Below are 16488 nucleotides of genomic sequence, written 5' to 3'. Positions count from 1 at the left end.
TCTTGCCAGGAACACTCAGTAGGAAAATACCTCTATAATTCTCACATTCAGTTTTATTTCCCTTTTTATATATGGGTACTGTGAGAGAGCTCTACTCCAATCATCAGGAATTCCTCCCTCTGTCCAGGCTTTCTGAACTATGTAGTGCAGCCACTGTAAGACTCTTATACCACCATATTTCAGCATTTCTGGTCAAATATCATCTACTCCTGCTGCCTTTCCACATTTCAAGCCTTTGATGGCTTTTTCTACTTCAAGTATGGATATGTATTCCTGACTGCATGCCTGGTCAGTGTTTTTTACCACTGTGCTGTCATCACTGCTTGTTTCATTTAGCAGTTTTTCAAAGTAATTACTCCATACTTCAAGGATATCTTTTTCTCCGGTTTTCATGTCACCTTTATCATCTCTAACTCCTTTTACAGCACTCTTTCCTCCATTCCTAAGCTTCTTCAACAACCTCCAGAATATTTTGCCACCTTCTTGATATTTATTTTCTATATTCTTGCCAAAGTCCTCCCATGACTTTTGTTTAGCTAGTTTTACACAGTGTTTAGCATTTATGCATTTGTCTCTGTATTCTCTAAGAGAACAAGCTGACTTATTTGACAGGAACTTTTGATATGCTTTCTTCTTTTCCTTCACTGCCTCTTTAACTTCCTGTGTCCACCAGGGAGTTCTGATTTTTGTATCCTTGCAGACAACCTCACCACATGCCTCTCTAGCAGAATCAATGTTTCCTTCAGAGTTTGCCACTGAATCTCCAAGTTTTGATTCCTGTTCTCAAACTCTTTCATTTTTTCTTCAATAATCTTTGTGTATTTTAGTCTACAATTTACATCTGAGAGCTGCTCAACTTTTATTCGCTTTAAAACTTTCTTACATTTGCTATTTCAGATATTTGCCATTATTATTAGCTTTGCTCTTTTCTCCAAATTTTCCCAAAATATTTTTGTATGTCTCACAATCATTTTCTACTCTGCTATTTAGATCCCCAACAAGGACCAACTTTTCCTTTTTCATTGTGTCAGTTGCTTATTCTAAAGCCTCAAAATATTTCTCCACTTCTACCTTAGTAGAGCCTTCTGTGGGACCATAGGCACAAATAAGTCTCATTGTCCAGTTCCCCATTCTGATATTTGCCCATATTACTCTACTTGAGACTGACTGCCATTCAATAAGATTAGCCTCGTATTTTGTGTTGAATGCTATGGATACTCCTTCTTTTCCTTGATTGTCATTGCCTGAATATAACATTTTGTATATGAGAAAATATTAAGGATGGTGATGGAGCTTGCTCCGAGTTGCCCTAGTGTTGTACTAACCAGGTGTTGACTTACGCTTGGACTTGCCGATAGTTCTTTGGCATGAAACTCTTAGATTTCAATCTCCGAGTTTCATATCCAGCTTTAAAATAACGAGGAATTTATTATCCCCTTAACTTAATTTACGTCGCCAGAAAAATAGCCTTTTGGCTCTTTACTGATGTATCTTCTTTACCCAACAGTTGTTTTGTTGTCATTATTGTAGCATAACAATCAATAATTTTTAAATGTTTTTCTTTGTATATATAAAAGCCTTCATAAATATTCACTATTGAGTTCAAAAAATCCAAACATTTCTCTCATAGCAGTATTATAATATTCTTTTCACTCCACACATTCTCCACACACTTCTGGTTTTTGTTTCATTTCGTGAAGTGAGAAAAATAGGATGCCATTACGTGTTATAGTCACAGCATCTTACTTAAAAATAGTAAATCTTGCATGCTTCAAGTGTGCAAGCAAACTAAGTTTTTTTATATTTTGAATACATTTAAGTTAAATTGCATTTATCATTTGCATTAAATAGATTTTTAATCAAATAGTGCATTCATTTAGTTCAGTATTAACCTTATACATGTCAATAGTATGTACAATATATGTTATAGACAATCTATTATTTAAAAAAAAAAATTGGTTGTACTTTTTTCATAATACAATTGAACAGAATAAACCAGTAGAAAGACCATGGGGAGGGGAGTGCATATTGTATGTGTTGTGTTATTAGTGCTGCTGAAAGATAAGTCATTTTTTCATATTTTATTTAATAATAATAGGTTAAGTCATTGTAATTTTCATTGTAAATGGGTCTGTGATTGACTGAGTTATTCATTTGTAAGTAAACCTTGTATTTTTGTTTAAATATGAGGTTGTCGGTATGGCACGAATGCATGGTAGAGCAATTGCTGGAAAGTCATTGTTGGGTGAATTGAATTTACATGAATTTGTACAGTGAGATGTGTGTTAGATGTATTTTGTCATGAAAGTTAAAGAATTCTCGTAGACAGGCTTATACGTTGGTTATGCATTTCTAAATCACTTAGGGAATTGAAACAACGTAGATCCGAATATAAATTAAATAATACTTTAATAGATATTTCCGATATTTCGGCAATGTCACATTGCCATTTTCTAAAGGAACTTACAAAAAGGCAGGTGCACACAGGCACTAACAATACAGTAACTGAGAATGAAGATATGAAGCTATCGTTCTCCTAGAAGTCCTGATGGTGCCCTCTGGCGAGCTAAGTAGGCGTTCTTGGCCGTTGGGCTGAAGGTCTGCTGATGTATGCCTCCCAAATTTGGGGCAGTCACATACAACCAAATTTGTTGAGGTTTGGAGAGTTTCTTAGGGCAGAGGCTGATTCCATAAATAATCTTTCGAATTTATATTTGCTCCGGTGTATTATTGTTGCTTTCTTCCACCGTATTCTGTGGCAAGTATCCAGAGCATGGTCTGCAAGACCAGAATGGCTATACTTGTAAAACTTGTATCCAGAGCATGGTCTTGCAGACCATGCTCTGCATACTCGCCACAGAATACGGTGGAAGAAAGCAACAATAATACACCGGAGCAAATATAAATTCGAAAGATTATTTATGGAATCAGCCTCTGCCCTAAGAAACTCTCCAAACCTCAACAAATTTGGTTGTATGCGACTGCCCCAAATTTGGGAGGCATACATCAGCAGACCTTCAGCCCAACGGCCAAGAACGTCTACTTAGCTCGCCAGAGGGCACCATCAGGACTTCTAGGAGAACGATAGCTTCATATCTTCATTCTCAGTTACTGTATTGTTAGTGCCTGTGTGCACCTGCCTTTTTGTAAGTTCCTTTAGAAAATGGCAATGTGACATTGCCGAAATATCGGAAATATCTATTAAAGTATTATTTAATTTATATTCGGATCTACGTTGTTTCAATTCCCTAAGTGATTTAGAAAAGTTAAAGAATATATGGAAGGAAAGCGAAACTGGTGAACCAGTGTGTATTAAGTGAATTTTGTAAACTCCTGAGTGGGCAAGGTATGGAAGAGGTAAGTCAATTTCTTAATTTTTCCGAGGGTTTGAAAGTTGTCTTAATATTGTATTTTGTAATATTGTATTAATATTGTGTTCTATCAATTTTTTTCTGAAATGCCCCTAATTTAAGTATGGCTATGACATTATTGTAATCTTTTTTTGCTTGTAATGGCATTTTTATGGAAGATCTTGTGAATTTTTTTTTATTGTAGCCATTTTTTACAAATGTTTGGTTGATAATTTCAAATTCTTGATTCAGGCCTTGTTCTTTGGAGCAAATTGTTAGTGTTCTGTGTTTGAAGATGCTGATGATGATTAGTTTTTGTGTTTTTGTGTGTGGATGGTAGTATGAGTTTTTATGCCTGTATTGGCCTGTGTGTGTGTGTAGGTTTGCAGTAGACTGTGAAGGAGAGCCAGCCTGAGGGAAGACATGTAACAAGTGTGTATAGAAAAAGAAGAGAGTTGTTTTCCATCTCAGTGGTGAATTGGATACATTTGTGTTGTTTGTTCAGGTGGCTTAGGAATGTATTTAATGTTTTATGGCTGCTGGGCCAAATGGTGAAAATATCATCAACATATCTGAGCCAGACTTTGGGCATTAGGCTGGCCATATCTAGAGCTCGTTGCTCAAAGTCTAACATGTAAAAGTTAGCTGGGGAGGGGGGGGGGAGTGGTGAGCCCATAACCATACCTTCTTTTTGTATGTAAAAATCATTTTGCCATGCAAAATACCTATAGCGGAGTATGTAGGCAAAGAGGGCCATGATATCAGGTGGAAATATCTTCTGTAAGAGAAGAATAGTATCACTGATCGGGATATTAGTGGAAAGGGCAGTTATGTCAAAGCTGACTAATAAATCTTTGTTGTTAAGTGTGATGTTTCTAATTATGTTTATGAAGTATGTATTTTTTTTTGTGTGTGTATGGGGGAGGGGGAATGACCTACCAACTCTTTGAGCGTGGCTGCTAGTTTTTCTTGGCTAAGTGTTAATTAGGGCTATCGATTCCTTCGGCTATCAGTCACGTGTTTGTTTTGTGTATTTTTGTTAGGCCATAAATTCTAGGAGAGCGGATATAATGCATTTTTTGGTTGTTTTTTCCTCTTGCTTCGTGATCAGCAATTTGATTAATTCTGTTGTTTTCTTTTTGATGCAGTTTGTTCTACTGCTCTTTGACATCACTTCTTACTTGTTCAGATTCATTCTCTACACTCATTATTTTCCCTTACAGCAGCCAAATGACTCACACCAAAACCATTCAGATGCAGTCTATCACTCTTCTACAGTTCAGTTCTTCCCAAACTCATTCCAATCATTAACAAACTGCATTCCTCTTTCTCTTCACACATTTCTGCTAACATGCATGCATAATTCTTTCTCTCCACTTCATCTCATCACTGTCATGCCTGGAAAACACGCAGTCTATCTTTCCTATCGCACTTACCTTTTATCCTTCTCAACAACCTCCTTTTATCCATTCTTATATTCTTCTTGTTCTTAGTCAGTTCATTTGTCCCTATTACCATTATCATCACGCTTACTTCTCACATCTAATGTCTCAATCACTGTATTCATTTCACCTCCTGGAAAAACAAACCTTGTGCATTTTCTTGTTTACCCTACCTCTAATGATTGAATCACCATACATTGACACTCATGGTTCTTTCATTACCTTTTTCATATTGACATAACATATTTCATCTTCTTCACCTCTTCTATACATATTTCCAATTCTCTTCATTTCACTTCACATCTGCCTCATCTTTACTAACTCAGATTTCAAATCTAGCATCGTTTTTTTTTTTTTTTTTTTGCTATAATTCACTCTCACTATTTTATCAGCAGTCACATACACACTTGTTCCCTGTCAACCCTGCTTATCACTTTACCATTAATTGCACTCTGTTTTTCAACATCGGTATTGTCCACTTTATCCTTAATTTCATTCTGTATTTCAACGTTATTATTGCCCATTTTATCATAAATTGAGCTTTTTTTCTCGCTATTGATTCCACACGAACATTTGCACAATCTTCAACTGCCATGTCAGTTATGATGCAATGTTCCCTACTCATATTTAAACTATTTAAACTCATATTTAAGCAAGCCTCATGGTCCATCAGAATATCACATTTCCTTTTTCTCTTATTCTTTTCTTTTCTTTTATTCTTCAGCTTCTCCACATAAATATCTGCAACATCTTCCCATGTATATATACTACAATCATGCACTGTACCATTTTTGAAAAATCCATGCCATTTACTTTGTCTTCTGCACAGACCTATGCATTAATTTGCCTTTTACCACCATGTTGTATTAGTGTGCTAACAAAATATTATCTAAGAAATTTATCAAAACAACATGTTCCACATTCAAATATCTCAATTTAGACAGTATTGACATATATTTAAATATATAATTTGCTTATCTTGCTGTAATATACATGGCAATGGCAAGTGATGTTTATGCCACTAGCACTGAAAATCTGGGATGTGGAGAAAGAGATACAATTATGCATTGCACTAATTCTTTAATGAGCAAGGCATTATTAAGTACATTAAAATCATTAGATAAGTTGATCTGGACATATTGTATGCATAGATAAAAATAGAGTAGTTAAGATGTCAGTGCTAGGACAGAAGGAAAAAGGAAAATTGGGAGATCTAAATTGAGATGCTAAGATGGAGTGATCCAGAATATTAAGGCTCCAGAAGTTAAAAAATTGGAGGAATTTAGCAAGCAATGAGTAAGGAAGGCTAGCAGGAGTTTCTGAAGAAACCAATGTCCACATATGGCTGTTGAGCCAATGATGATGATGATAAGTATGATGGTATTGTGTGAATAATGGTTAGTGTGGGTCTCCCGCAATGACTCCATGGAGATACCCATATAATAATATTAATAATTATCTTTATGGTTCAATTACTCATATGCCTCTCTTATCTCATAATCTTCAGAATTAGTTTTAGCATGTTCACTTGAATTATGATCAGATCCACTGCGGTTGTATATTAAGGTTATTAGTATTCTGTCATTTAGGTCATAAATATTTTTTACTTTCTTTTCCCAGTCTTTTCTTATTAACATTTTGAAAAATGATAAGGAAACAAAATGTTTTCTTAGAAAACATTTTGTTTTCTCTCCTTCACTCCAGATCAATGAACTTCCACCTTTCACCTCCCATGGGCCCTCATTTGCTACTGGAAAGACTTCACGAGCCACAGGCAAAATATGTTGACCTCTTTTTTAGAGTGAATAAGTCAAATTGTGCTCTCAGCATCAGACATGGAGGTAGGACAAAATTATTATTATTGTTATTATTATTCAGGCCTCCATGGAGTCAAGAGACTCATTGCAGGAGGTCTTTCCTAGGAAACACAAAGTCTGTCATACCACTCCTTGAACTCATTGACTTGCTCTAACCACTCTATCAAGGAATGCATTCCACAGTTTTATCACCACTCCTCACTCTCTTGCTCACAGCTTCCTTTTGTACTTTCTAGGGATGACCCTTGTCGTCGCTCCTTCCTGCTGCTCTGCCAAGTGAAAGAACTCCAATGTCCACCCTGTAACTGCCTCTCAACAGCTTAAAAGTCTCGATCATATCATTCCTCCTTATATCCACCAAACTCTGCAGTCCACATTCCCTCAGCCAGTCCTCATAATTAACATTGTACAGTCCTGAAACCATCTTTGTTATCCACCTCTGCACCCTTTGCACAGTTAATTTATCCCCTTCAAATCTTGGGAACCAAATTTGAGAACAATAGTCTAAGTGTGGTCTGATCAGGGTCTTATACAATGGAATGATAACTCTTCTATCTCTGCAGGTCAACGTCTTTCTCAGTATTGCAGCAATCCTCTGGGTTACCTTCATTACCTTTGTAATATACCCACTGAATTTCAGTTTTCTAATGATCATCAACCATAGATCTTTCCCCTATTTCCTCCAGTACAGCTCCTCTAATCGAGTATGCAGCCTCCCATCGAGGTATCTCAAACTTCAAGACTTTACATTTTGCTGCATTAAACTGAAACCCCCATTCATTTGTCCATCTGTCTAGTTTATTTACATCCTCTTGCAGGGTCACCACATCTGTACTATTACCAATAACCCTTCCCAGCTTCACATCATCTGCAAACAACTGAATACCCCTTGCAATCCATTAATAATGTTATTGATATAAAGATTAAACAATACAGGTCCCCGTACTGAGCCCTGTGGAACCCCACTTGTAACCTTCTGCTTCCTTGATATTGCCCCATCATACACAACTCTCTGATACCTATCAGACAACCAATCCTGAATCTAGTTGACTAACTTGACATTTAAACCCATGTGCTGCAATTTAAATATCAGCTTATCATGTGGCACCCTGTCAAATGCCTTTGCTAAATCCAAGAAAATGACAGTATATGCCTTTCACTCATTTACTGCTCTTGTAACTTTATTATAAAAGGCTAGCATATTACTAAAACAAGAATGCCCCTTCACAAATCCATGTTGACTCACAGATAACATTACTCTCATCTGCCCAATGCTGTATACGGTCTCTCACTAATTTCTTCAAGATCTTAACAACTACTGATGACACACAAACTGGCCTATAATTAGACACTTCCAGTCTGCTACCACCCTTATGCAATGGCACTATCTTCCATTCCTTCCATTCCTTGGGTACCTTTCCCATAGCCAGACTTTCATTGAAAGCCAGGTCAAAGGAGCTGTCAGTTCTTTAGCACATTCTCTCAAAACCTGTGGGGAAATACCATCCAGTCCCACAGCTTTACTGACATCCAGAGTACTCAGTCTTTGGAACACACTCTCCTTTTGCTCCTCTAAACCTTGAATCTGCCCTACCCACTCTAGTATTAAAACCTTTTCCAGGATGAAATACTCCAATAAAGTGTTCATTGAACAACTCCACTATGTTCTCTGCATCAGTCACTCTATTCCTATTTTTATCCCACAATGTCATTCTTCCACAATCATTTCTTCTCCTACTGGCTATATAGCTAAAAAATTCCCCAGGATTTTCTTTGGATCTTAGTGCCAATCTCTTCTCATATTCCAGTTTTGCCTTTCTCACCATACTAGTCACTCTCCTGGCCTGAGCCTTATATTCTTCATGCATCTGCTCTCCACCCCTCGCCTTATATCTCTTTCATAATCTCTTTTTCACCTGCAATTCCTGTTTGATATTCTTTGTCATCCACTTTACACCAAATTGTGTCTGCTTCTTCACTTGAGGAATACAGAGCTTACTATTGCTGCTAACAAATATTCCTTCACCATTTCCTAAGCACTAATGATATCCTGGCCTTCCAATTCCACCCTCCATGGAACTGCCCCAAGTTGATATCTAAGACTATTATAATCACCTGCCTTATAATTCCACATATGTGCCTTTTTCTTTGATACTCCTGCATGTCTATTCATCTTCCATGTCAAAACCACATGGTCACTCTCTTCAACTGGCACGGGGGTGTGTGTGGGGGGGGGGATGTCATCTCAGTTATCAGTTCTTGATGCTGTGACCAAATACAAAACTCTTGAACCTCTTGTTCCCTCTATTGCATGTTGCCTAAGATATTTGTCCCTCAAGAATTCTAGAAATTCTCTTCCCTTATTACCACATGCATTTTCCTCTTCCCAGCTTATATTGCTGTAGTTAAAATCTCCCATAATAATCATTCTTCTTGCACTTGCCAAGCTCAACTGCCTAAACATCTCCTGCTCTCCACCCTCTGTACTCCTTGGCTTGTACCAACACCCCACTAAATATCCTGTGTTGCCTACCTCTACCTCACACCATATGCTTTGAAAACCATCAGCGTCACTGCCTTCCAAAGCCTCCACACTTAGAGGACATAAGCAGTATTCCACTACCACATTTTCCCTTCCTATCCTGCTGAAAAATGCTGTACCCTGCTACTTCTATTCCTGTTATTATATCATCTTCTGTCAACAACATCTCAGTGATCCCAATATTTATTATAATTGGCCAGGCTGATGCTATCAGCACCACCAATTCATCCCCTTTATTCTGGATACTCCTGGCATTAGTATAAAGCATAAAAATGTCACTGCTTCTATATTTATCATTATCCCCTCCAGACCCCACTGGACTCAGTGTTACCTGATGTCATCCCCCTTCCCCCAAGCACCCATTCCCACAAGAGGCCACCCCTGCTACCATCCACCCTGGGATCAAGGTGGATGGTGGCAGGGGTGGCTAGTTTCCCTGCATTGACACACCGACTCATTGAGAAAACAAGCAATCTCTGCCGATGTCTACGTCCTTCCTCATTCAAATACAAGCTCTCTCACATACAGTTCCTTTCTGTCCTCAAATGCTCTGCATCTACATATCCTCTCTTCTGACACATTCTGGCTATTATGCTATTTGTTATTACTGCTCTCCTGCTAAGATCCTCATTATCATACCTGGTTAACACACACACACACACACACATATACTATCTTTCCTCTTTGCGTTTTCTATTGTACAACCTCAAGCATGAATCTCAGATCTCTCGCCACTCGATTTACACTGCCTCCCAAATCATTTGTGCCCACCATCACAATCATTTCATCCACCCTTTCACCCTGCTTAATTGCCATAGCCACATTTTCTGTCATTCCTCCATGCAAACACTCCTCTGGCATCCTATCTTGCACACCACGGATCATCGAGTCTCCATACATCACACCTCTTACGACTCTGTTCCTTGATTGCACACCTGCATCCCTCACATCACTATCCCTGGTTCCAGCATTCCCTTGCATTATTCTCACTTCCTCTCTCTGACTGTTTCCATTCTCTCCTCCTCTATCATTCCCTCTCTTCTGCTGTTTCTATTTTCTCCTCTTCTGTCATTCCCATAACTCTCTCTCTCTCTCACTTCTCCATTTGCCTATTCTCATCTCATTCCTGAGATATTCCACCTCCTCTTTCAACTTACCTATCTCTTTCTGCAAGTTAGTCGCTCTTACTTGCCATTCATCCTCCCAATCAAGACCATATCCAAAAACTTCACAATCATTCAAGTCTTCCACATTCCCCACTCTTATTTTTTCATTCAGATTTCGCTCATTTTGCTTGCCTATCACACTACTTGTCTTTCGAGATTCTCCCGCTCCTGAGGCAGTGAGGTCAGATATCGTAACATCTAACTCACTGAATTCCTCTTGTTGCCTACATTTTATGCATATACGCACTCCTCCTTCTTTCACCTGCCACATACCCAACTGCTGGGATGCATACATGCCACAAGTCCTGCATGCCACAAAATCTTTTATTATGTTATGCAAAATAGAGTCCTTTAATGGGGGAGGACTTGTTGACATGCCATTTGTAATTGGAGTTGCAGCTGCCACCATCATTAACTTAGTGCCGAGAAACTACAACTAAACGCTAAATACTATGTTATACACTCTACTGTAAGCTAATTTACTTATGCTATACTACAAGTATAAACTATATTTACTATACTAAATAACAAAAACTTATCTTCTCTTCCACTGCAGATGCATCCGACTCTGACCTCGCCTTCTCAGTAACCCAAAAATAACACAATATAACAATTAAAGTCCAAAAGCAGCACCACTAAAGAAGACTTGTGTTACTGAGAAAAAAAAAATTAACACAATTCACGACAGAGTCACACTATACACCGTTTAAAAAACACTTTCCTTGAAATACTTGAAAATGTACTAGTAAGCACTAAAATTTAGGAAAAATTTTTAGATATATTGCATCCATTGAAAGATTACAATGGTCAATAGATACACAATACAAAAAATAACAAAACATCTGTCCTAGTCAAAAGATAAAATTAAACTTATGAAATTAATACATTTATTTATCAGAAGATACACATACATTCGATGCAATATTTGAGGCTGCAAATGATCAACAAGTTTATTAATATTTCTTGATGGGTGCTGATTGAAAGTGGTAGGAATAGAGTACTGCTAATTTGGATGAATTTGTGCTTATGCTTGGCTTCATTCAGCAGGTCTCGATATGTCTCAAAATCAGTTATTTCTCATAGTTTTTTTAACCACTCCTCCAATCTCCATAGCATTTGGGTAAAAAAACTGATGCTGAAACCATCATCCACTTCCTTTAAATAACATTAGTGATCAACAGTCTATGTCCATAGCTGGGAGAAATCCAATCCTGAGAAAAATTTAATTCAGACTCGTTTAGTGATGATTTATTTGTATAGAATTAGTCAAAGTTGACATTGTCAAATATATATAAAAATTTGAAAGTGGTAGACTTTCTGGAAGAACAAGGGCCTCATTGAATTGATCCTGGGATCACATGCAGCCTGTGAGTTGGGAACCCATGCTCTAGATAATTCACTCCAGTAATCACCTACTCTTCCATCTAATTTTACTAACTGCTAGAATTCCTACGTTGTCCTTTATCCTTACTTGTTCTTTCATTCTTCTAATTTCTTACTTTCAATATTGTTCTCAAATTCCAAGTTCCTGCCTGCACTGGTATTTCTTTACATTCCCAGTAATATTTCTCTTTCTCTCTAGATAATTTTCTCTATTTCTTCTCATTTCTTCATTATGTAGGTTCCCTGTATTTTGCTCAGGGATTCTTAGTACCAGTGTCCCATTAAAGGGATGCTGGGAACTCAGGGGCAATGGTTTAAAGTTTCCTCTCCAAGTAATATACTGCCTATTGCTATTTTCACCTGATAGCATTTAGCTGAACTCAGTGGAATGACCTTCATACCTAGGGTAGTCCTACCAGGAGTATATACTCCTGATGTTCACTCATTCCACTCAGGGAGAGTCCAAATAATTGGGACTTTAGATGTTTAATGTTTTGCAAGCAAATCTGTTTCAAAGCATTGTCGCCAAAAGTTATATCAAAAATGGATAGTTTAAATGGGATTTTAAAAACATCTTGATAATCTATTTTTTATTTGCCATAAGAAGATAAAGCTCATTTTTGTAAGAATGGTTAGGTATATCCTCATAAAATGTGTGTGTGTGGGGGGGGGGAATTTTATTGCATCACTACTGGGATGAATTCTTAAGGTATTGCAAGATTGCATGTGTTTTGTTACTATTTTTTTTATATAGATGTTATACCAAAGCACAGAAGGTTTTACATCAGTATCAGCATATGCCATCTTTTCATGGAATTCAAGAAGATTGCAATGTTATTGTTGCAGAACTGAAAGAAAAATTAAGAGAAAGATTTAGATCAAAAGATGTAAGTAACAACTTTTCATATATACATGTGTGTGTGTGTGTATTTATTTATTTATTTTTTCATTCTTATGAAATTACTATATCAGGTTTAGGTGTCCTGACTGTACTACTGCATCAGTTATTATGGACTTAATTGTTTAGAAATTTTTTACTGTTTCTTGATTAGTTTACTGAATTATACAAGATTGGTCTGAAAAGTTCTTAACCATACCAATGAAAATAAAAACGAATTTATAATTTCAAAATTATTTTTACTTTTCAACATAATCTCCCTTAAGACTAATACATTTATTCCAGCGATGCACCAGCAGCATTATCCAGTTCCTGTGGTGGTCTCAGTAAGATCTGCAAAATATCTTTCTACAACTGCAATTAAAAGACTCCACGCACTGTTCATGCAAGTGCGTTTTTGATCCTGTGAGCAAGCGCGGCACCCATCTTGCTCAAAGCTTTTTCATGATTTGAAGAAAAACACTGAAAAAAGGAAGAGTTATAGCTTTGGGAAGAGATATAAGTCAGAGGGAGCCAAATCTGGGAAATAAGGTGGATGTTCCAACAATTCAGAGTGCAGATCCCTTAATTTTCTCATTGCCAAAATACCTTTGTGGGCAGGTGCATTGTCCTGATGAAAGATGATTTTTTTCTTCTGCAAACCGGGTCTTTTCTCATGAATTTTTTCGTCTAGTCTGGTTAGAAGATCGGAATAATATTCCCTGGTTATTGTTTTACCCTTTTCAAGATAATTAATAAACAAAATGTCTTTAGCATCCCAAAACATCGATGCCATGACCTTTCCTGCTGATGGAATCGACTTTGCCTTCTTTGGCACTGAACAACTGGCTTCTGTCCACTGTTTTGACTGCTGTTTGGATTCTGGTGTGTAATGGTTAATCCAAGTCTCATCCATAGTAATAAATCAACGCATAAAATCAGTTTTATTCTTGTTAAAGGTCCAAGCAGTGTTCAGGGATTTTCACGAGTGTGTTTTTGATCTGCTATGAACAAGCAGATCAAATCCCATCTTGCACAAAGCTTTTACATATGCAGTTTTTCATGCAAAATGTATACACGTTCTTTTGAAATGCCTATAGTCTTAGCAATTTCATGCACTTTAACTCGCTGGTCATCTAATACCATATTGTGCACTTGATCAATGATTTCTGGTGTTGTTACAATTTTTGGACATCCTTCACGTGGATCATCTTTAAGGCTGGTATGGCCATGTTTAAACTCGGCAGCCCGTTTCTTAATTGTCGAAAACGTAGGAGAAGAGTGATCATAAACTTTTATGAACTTCGAATGAATTTTTTTGGCATGAAACCTTCTTTTACAAAGAATTTTGTAACTGTACGATACTCAATTTTATCCATTTCAAGGGATACAGACAACACTTTTGCTTTGCTTCAGACAGCTATAAAGCAAACTACTTGATAGAATGATTTGCAATTTCACATGGATACTTATGACAGATGTACCAACTTAGGAAAAAAAATCTTGCTGATAGTGTTGCCATCTATGGTCGGGAACGAAAACTTTTCAGACCAGCCTCGTATGTGACATAGGACAGCTATGTGTTTATCAGTTGATATTCCCGAAATATCATTGGAATTAATATGATAGGTAATACGGATTTAAATAAACATGATACTGATTGATGATAAAAATTTTTGATTTTGATTCCTTTTCTCTTGAGAAAAGGAATTTACAACACTTATTGTTTCTAGAAAATACATATTTTTGTCTAGTAGCAGCAACTTTGTTCTCTAATTAGAGACTTATTAGAGACCTGAAGTTTGAAAATTTGTTTGACACCACTAATAGTGTCATCATTTAATTCTGGATTTAAAGCATGTTAACAAAAGGAATTAGGATATATGCTTGCACATGCACACACGTTTGTGTGCGCGTGTGCGTGCATTTAAGCATTACAGCACTTTTGTGGATGGAATTAACACAAAAATTCTGTTTGAGTGAGGATACCACCTTAGATTATTCTGCTCACACATTCTTGAATGCTAACAATGTCAAGTTCCCCTTCTGATATTTTCATTTTTAATATGATTCTGCCATTCATTCACTTCCCGAATTTTTCTGATAAATCCGATATCTGTGGTCGGTCTCTAATCTTTGGGAAACATTCACGTCACCAACAATCTGTTGTCCAAATTATTTGTTTAAAAAGCAGTTTTATCAGACTTATACCTATTCCCTTAAAACAGTGCTTTTCTGAGTGTGGTATGCATATCCACAGGGTGATGTGAAAGGTTTTTAGTAGGTATGAGGCATGTTTTTAATTTTGATTCCTTTTTTTTTTTTTTTTTTTTTTTTTTACTTTTGTATTTTTGTTGCAGATAAGTGAAGTTTTATTTTGTACTTAATTTTTCATTAATTAAAAAATCTAAAGCAAGTTTTAAACAGAATGTACTTTTGGTGTGGATTGGCTGACCTCTATTAGAGCAGTGTCTGATTGACATCCCAATATGTTCCAACTGTGTGGTTTGAACTGTTTGCATTAAAAGTTTAAATTCAAATAGTTCAAACTACACAGTCAGAAATATTCACTTGCATGTATCTACACGTTTAACTGTATTTGTCACAAGTTGTGATGGATGTACAGCTTATACACATGCTGAATATCCTTACCTTTTTTCTAGCAGTTATGTTAAATGTTAAAAAAATAAATACCTTTATAATTATTCATGTTTGAATGAAATATTATTGTTGGTCAATTGGTAGAGCCTCTGCTACCAATGGCTCTGCAAAAAGTTAAGCAAGTTTGAACCTTGTTAGTAGTTGGAAGGGAATCAATCATTCGATGCTGTTGGTGCACTCTCCCTCTATGAGTCTTTGGACTCCCTGGAGTCCAAAAAAATGTACCTGCAGAGTTGGTAACTATTTAGCTTTCATGGGAAGTTATGGATGCAGTTGTCTGTATCCTTTCATCCCATACAGAAATCATTCACTCTCTTGTCCATGCTTGTCCTTGACATGGCTTCCTGCATGCTGCTATACCCACACTCCCTCTAGGCATACTCTAGATCAGCGTCTCTCAACCTTTCTAAGCCCAAGGACCAGTAAAATGCCTAAAGCAAATCTACGGACCACTAAATTATGTAATTAATTTTAAAACCTGTGTGGGGATTACCAACTTTTGGGAAAAATTTGGCATTTATAACATAATATATCTAAAAGCATGTTTTGAATACATCATCATTAGTGTTCTGTCTCTTGACAGGTCCAGTGGTATAACTCAGCAGATTCTCTTCCTCCTTTTTCTCTTGCTTCCACCTTCATTTCCTGATATCCTCTTGTTTGTGCCCATTATATCATCAAGCATCATTAGTCGTCTCCTTCCTCGTGGTCGCTTTCCTTCAATTTTCCCTTCTTTTCAGTAGGCTGTCTCCTCTTAATACATGTCCTATCTAGTTATGCTTTCTTCTTCTTATGATCTTTAGTAAATTCCTTTCTTCTTCAACTCTTTGTAATACTTCTTCATTGGCGATTTTTTCAGTCCACTTTATTTTCTCCATTCTTCTCCATAGCCACATTTCAAATGCCTCTAACCTTTTAGCTTCTCTTCTTTCTTCCAATTGTCCATATTTCTGACCCATATAAGGTCATACTCCAAATATAATACTTAATAAGCCTTTTCTTTAGATTTTTATTCATTTTATTAATAAACGAATTTTTCTTGCTATAAAATGCATATTTACTTCGTTAATTCTTTCTTTTATTTCCATGTCACATTCCACATTTTCTTGTATTATACTACGAAGGTATTTGTATTGTCTCACTTGCTCTACACTTTCTCCATTCATCATCACCTTGATAAATCCTGGTTTCCTGGAGACTCTCATCACCTTTGTTTTCTTTGTGTTAATTTTCATACCATATTTCTTGCA

General features: G+C 36.7%; 1 protein-coding gene across 1 annotated transcript in view; it reads left to right on the top strand.

The window, feature by feature from the left end:
• Positions 1-16488, top strand: part of Vps51 (vacuolar protein sorting 51) — a 421027-nt gene that overhangs the window by 135156 nt on the left and 269383 nt on the right. The window contains exon 6 of the mRNA XM_090392235.1: positions 12455-12587. Within this exon, the coding sequence (XP_090248361.1) occupies positions 12455-12587 (133 nt within the window). The remainder of the gene's footprint in view (positions 1-12454; positions 12588-16488) is intronic.

This window comes from Typopeltis vanoorti, chromosome 5, assembly GCF_054136105.1.
Source record: "Typopeltis vanoorti isolate ZY-2024b chromosome 5, IOZ_Tvanoo_1.0, whole genome shotgun sequence".
In the NCBI taxonomy this organism is placed as follows: domain Eukaryota; kingdom Metazoa; phylum Arthropoda; class Arachnida; order Uropygi; family Thelyphonidae; genus Typopeltis; species Typopeltis vanoorti.
The sequence above is the reverse complement of the archived record's forward strand: the minus strand, read 5'-3'. Positions and strand labels throughout refer to the sequence as shown.